The sequence below is a fragment of the Cucurbita moschata genome, unplaced genomic scaffold, assembly GCF_002738365.1.
Source record: "Cucurbita moschata cultivar Rifu unplaced genomic scaffold, Cmos_1.0 Cmo_Scf00064, whole genome shotgun sequence".
NCBI lineage: Eukaryota > Viridiplantae > Streptophyta > Magnoliopsida > Cucurbitales > Cucurbitaceae > Cucurbita > Cucurbita moschata.
Window position 1 is genome coordinate 76,511 of NW_019268580.1, and position 4,953 is coordinate 81,463.

The following is a 4,953-nucleotide window of genomic DNA, read 5'->3' on the forward strand; positions in this document are numbered from 1 at the left end:
GGACCCCAAAAGGGAGTGGATTGGAGGGTTCCCCGAATGGGCTGAGTCTCGAAGTGGGTGGACACAAGGCGGTGTGCCAACAAAGATGCTAGACCACGAAAAGAGGTGGATTGGAGGGTCCTACAAATGGGCTAAGCCCCGAAGTGGGTGGACACGAGGCAGTGTGCCAGCAAAGACGCTGGACCTCAAAAGGGAGTGGATTGGAAGGTTACACGAATTGGCTGAGCCTCGAAGTAGGGTAGACACGAGGCGATACCTACAAACTATGGGCTTGGTCGCTACAATGTCACGAAAAGACTCGGCCTAAAGAACCATTGAGAATCACAAAAGGCAGCACAAACCCATTTGTGAAGCAATTCTACTCTCTTTTCCCTGTTGCTGGTGCTACAATAAACCTCACGTATTTGCATTCAAGGCACCCCTTTATTCCCCTCCCCCTCCTTTTATACCCCATTTTCTTCCATCCCCTTTCTTCAACTCATCCATTCTCATTCAACCCCTTCCCATCCCTCTTTCACTTGCACTCTAATGGCGCCATCTTACGAAAAGCCCGCTCACTCCTCCGTCGACGACAATGAGAAGCATCGAGAATTCGGCGCCAAGGTCCAAGAAATGGCTTCCACCCTCACCAGTCGCTTGGGCATGATCCGAAAAGGAGGTAGAGTATTAAATCTTTTGTTTATTAAATCTAAACAAGTTGAATTATGTTTAAATTTGATCGCTTGTTATCAATAGGTTCTGCTCACCACCATGAAGTCGTCGACGACCACGGATCGAGCGTCATAACACTAGCTGGAACCAACACCGGTGCCACCATGCGTGCCGAGTTGAACGGTAAAACCAAGAAGCTCGAGGATGCGGGTGTCGACGAGAACGAGCCCCTCACCTCCTACATTAACAGCAATTTCCAAGCCATCAACAACTCCATCATGTTTGGTGGTAGCTACACAGGCAATGACCCTGGAGTTCACATGAACATCACTGATCTTCGTGAAGAAGGCCATAAGGCTGAGAAAGAAGGGGCTAAAAGCAAGAAGGTTGACAAGGAAAATGGCGAGTCCGGTGGCTCATGGCTTGCAAAGGAATGAGTTTTTTTGGCGCACCAGAAGTTATCATAATACATATTTATATATATTGTGCTATATAAGTTCTAAAGATTGAAGAGGTTTGTACTATGAGTTTTTACGATTCTTGAAAGCTTAATAAACGGATCGACGATGTTCAAAACATGTATGGTATTATATATCTAGCTAAACTTGAGGGGTTAAAACGAATTGTGAGTTACTTAAACCAATGAATTTTGAAATGAAAGTTCGTGTTTATCTAATAAGGTGTTAGAGTTATGCTCGGTTAGAAGAGAAATGGCTGAGTTTTTGCAGCCCATTGAGCAAACGTAAATGAGTCTTGGGTTTGTAGTTGTATTTGGGTTCACAATTGTTCCTCCATAGTCAAATGGATTGCCAAGTTTATGTGAGATCCGTTGCTAGGAATTGGTACCGTAGCGAGTGACTATGAAACTTATAGGTAAAAGTAGTGTTTATGTAATAAAAAGTCGTCGAATGGGATCGGTTGACAATTTTTATGTTGTATTGAATTGTTCTCATGATTGACCACTGGTGTCTCTATTGAACTGGCACCGGCCCCAAAAGTTTATGTAAAATCCTACATTGGTTGGAGAGGAGAATGAAGCATTGTTTATAAAGGTGTGGAAACTTCTCCATAACAGAAGTATTTTAAAAACATTGAGAGAAAACTCAAAAGAAAAATCCAAAGAAGACAATATTTAGTAGTAATAGGCTTAGCTCGTTACAAAAGGTACTAAAGTCAGATACCAAGTGATATGCTAGCGAGGAGGCTGAGCCCCGAAGGAGGGTGGACACAAGACGGTGTGCCAGCAAAGACACCAGACCCTGAAAGGAGATAGATTGTGTGAGATCTCACATCGGTGGGTGAGGAGAACGAAACATTATTTATTAAGAGTATGAAAATCTCTCCCTAACATACGTGTTTTAAAAACATTGAAGAGAAACTAAAACAACATCTACCAGCTGCTTCTGTTCAAGGTGTTCGAGGAATACGATGAAGCAAGCAAGTTTCTAAGCTTTGAATCCGTACCTTGCCTCTGGTTTTATACAAGAACAGAGCAACAAGAAAGCATCCCCTGTTTTTCTCATGTTCTTTTGCTTCGACCAAGATTTTGTCGTTTTTCATTTGTAAGAAATGTGGGTCTAAATTTTTATTATCCATTGAACAAAAGAAATTAAAAGCTAAATAAAATAAAAATTTATATTTAATAAAATTAAAGATTTGTCTCTTAACTAAATAAATTAAAATAATTAAAAAAAAATACACTTGGTCAATAAGAAGTCCCTATCAATTATTTTAAGTTTCATTAACTAAGCTGTTCTACACATACCCAATTGTCTCAAAATATCTGTTCGTGACCACTTCGTACCTTTTTCAGGCTAGGTCTTCACATGGGAAGAACATTAAAAATACGTCATAGCCTATCACAATGTTAAATTACAAATTTAACCTTTGAAATTTATAAATCTGTATCTAATGGATTTTTGAAGATATCATCCTCTCGTGCGGTTCATCCTATACAAATAGTTAAGTGGGGTCCGTTCTCTCTAATTCAGAAAGAGAAAGAAGGGGTCGTTTGAAGTGGCGAAAGTCTATATTAAAGTTGGGTATCGTTTACTCGTTAATTAATTAATAGATTTTATTAAACATGGGATTGTGTGCATCCATATCATCATCATTGCCGTAATTAACACACTAAAGAAAGGAAAGGAGAGAAAAGAGCCGCCAAGTGGTGGTAGAGTGTGCGGCGTGGTCCTAACGCCATGTGCATCTGCGTGCGCGAGCGGGGGGCGGAGCGGTGCGGTGCGGGGCTTTGGCCTTTGGCCTTTGCCTGTTGTGGTCCTTACTCTATGCCACGCCCGTACGCCCTATGATCCATCCCAACTTCAAACTCTATGGCTATGCCATGTTATATGGCCTTTTTCAGGCACTCTCTCTTTCCCTTCCACCACACTTACCATTAATATCTCCCATAGCGATGTGTCATACTCCTTCTCTTCTCGGCCCGGCCCCCCACTCTCCCTTCGATACCTAATGTTATTCACGCGTTAATCGTATTCACCATTTTGGACCATTTCATTATGCTTTTCTTTCACGTGCTCCGTTATCAAAAATATCGTGGCTAACAGCATCTCATTGATTCTCGAACGCTCGTTTACCAAACATCCTATTCTGGTGTTTTAACTTTTACGAAATTACCCTTGTTCTAATTCTGTCGATATGTTGTCGATAAGTGGTTTTGTCTATAGATGCCAAATAGGATTGTTTTTTCTTTTCATAATTAATAAATGACATTTCTAACCCAGAATTTGACGGGTTAATTTTATTTTTTTTACAAGTGGGTGACTTAATTTTATAGTTTTAATAATAGATAATTTTTTTTTTTTTAATTAGACAAAAAGGGTACTTACGTCATGAAATTGTAATTATAGTGACGATTGGTGTTCTAAAAACCATAGACATAGGAATTAGCTGTCTGTCTAAATAATATATTTATTTTATAATATGGTCTGATGAAATATTAATTAGTGAAACTTTGGTTAATTAAAAATTAAAGGCCAACTTCTTGCCTTGTCCCCACATGTTTTTAATTCAATTTTATTAAAAAAAAAGTTTAGGTTATAATTTTATTTTAATATGCATGTTCGGTTTATATACTTCACAATAATTGACGTCTTTTTAAAGTTGGAGATTGAAAATTTTCAAATCCCGCTAATTTATATTAAAAAAAATTATAAATAGTAATTTTATTTACGCATTTTAATTACAAAATTAGAAATGTAAGCCCGAGGATTTGTATCGGATTGTTTTGTAAAGTTAAACACGATTTTGAAAACGTTTTCAGAAATTTACCGAACAAAACCCTAAAATAACTCAAACAACTTGGTCGGTATGATTTTCATAATTTTAATGCAGCGGTCAGTGATTATAGGGTACAAGAATTTGAACTTTCAACTTCAAACGTTCACGTGAGCGTTATAATTTCTAAATAGCTTCTTTCAAAAGGGCTTCTCCGTTCGGTAAAAAGTGATACCATCTCTAAGCTTGACTCTCGCTATTCGAACTAGAACCGAGATGTTGTAGCACAGTCTAATGTAATAAAGTAATTAATTAAATTAAATATTGTAAAAGAAAACCAAGTAGGGATTAAATATAATTAAATCTGAAACCCTTTTTAATTAATTAAAATTTAATTGTTTTCAAACTACGCATTGTGCAGCCTGAAAAAAGTCACCTGTCGTTACGCTAAAAACAGTGTCGGTTAATTAATATATATTAACTAAGCATTGGATAAGATAATCCACGACCAGATTATGACATTAATTAAAATTAATTTATTGTTAATCTCAGTAACTAATCCTGTGTAGATAATGTTCTTTAATTTAATTTTAAACTAAAATTGCCACCCTATATATATTTTTTATAAATGGGTTGGAATAAATTATTTTCAGATTTTTAATATCATCAAATATATTAATTATTCTTAAATAATTAATATAAGATTAAATTTTCATCGATCTATTTGATATTTTTTAAAATTCAAAACATGATTGAACGTTTAGGATTTTAGGAAATTTAAATTTAAATTTTTATATAATAGATCAATAAATTTTAAATTATTTTAATATAACAACGACCCATTAGATATTTTTAAGTCTAGAGACAATAAATCTAGAAACATACTCAAGACTCTGAAAGTTCAAATACAGAATAACAAAATTTCTGCGATGCCGGGATCTATTGGTGCCAACAATACTGGAGACGGGGTTTTTCATGTACGTTAAGTTTAGACTAACCTGATTTCGTAGCTACCTTTTCTTTCTTCATCGCCAAAGGACTCGAGCAAAAAAAAAAAAAAAAAATTTA

General features: G+C 36.4%; 1 protein-coding gene across 1 annotated transcript; it reads left to right on the forward strand.

Moving 5' to 3' along the window:
• The first annotated feature begins 455 nt into the window (after positions 1 to 455).
• On the forward strand, positions 456 to 1,255 carry LOC111437667. The gene is made up of 2 exons (XM_023075745.1): positions 456 to 658; positions 736 to 1,255. Exons 1-2 carry the CDS (start codon positions 529 to 531, stop codon positions 1,086 to 1,088), a joined length of 483 nt encoding a protein of 160 aa, XP_022931513.1. The 5' UTR covers positions 456 to 528; the 3' UTR covers positions 1,089 to 1,255.
• The last annotated feature ends 3,698 nt before the right edge of the window (positions 1,256 to 4,953 follow it).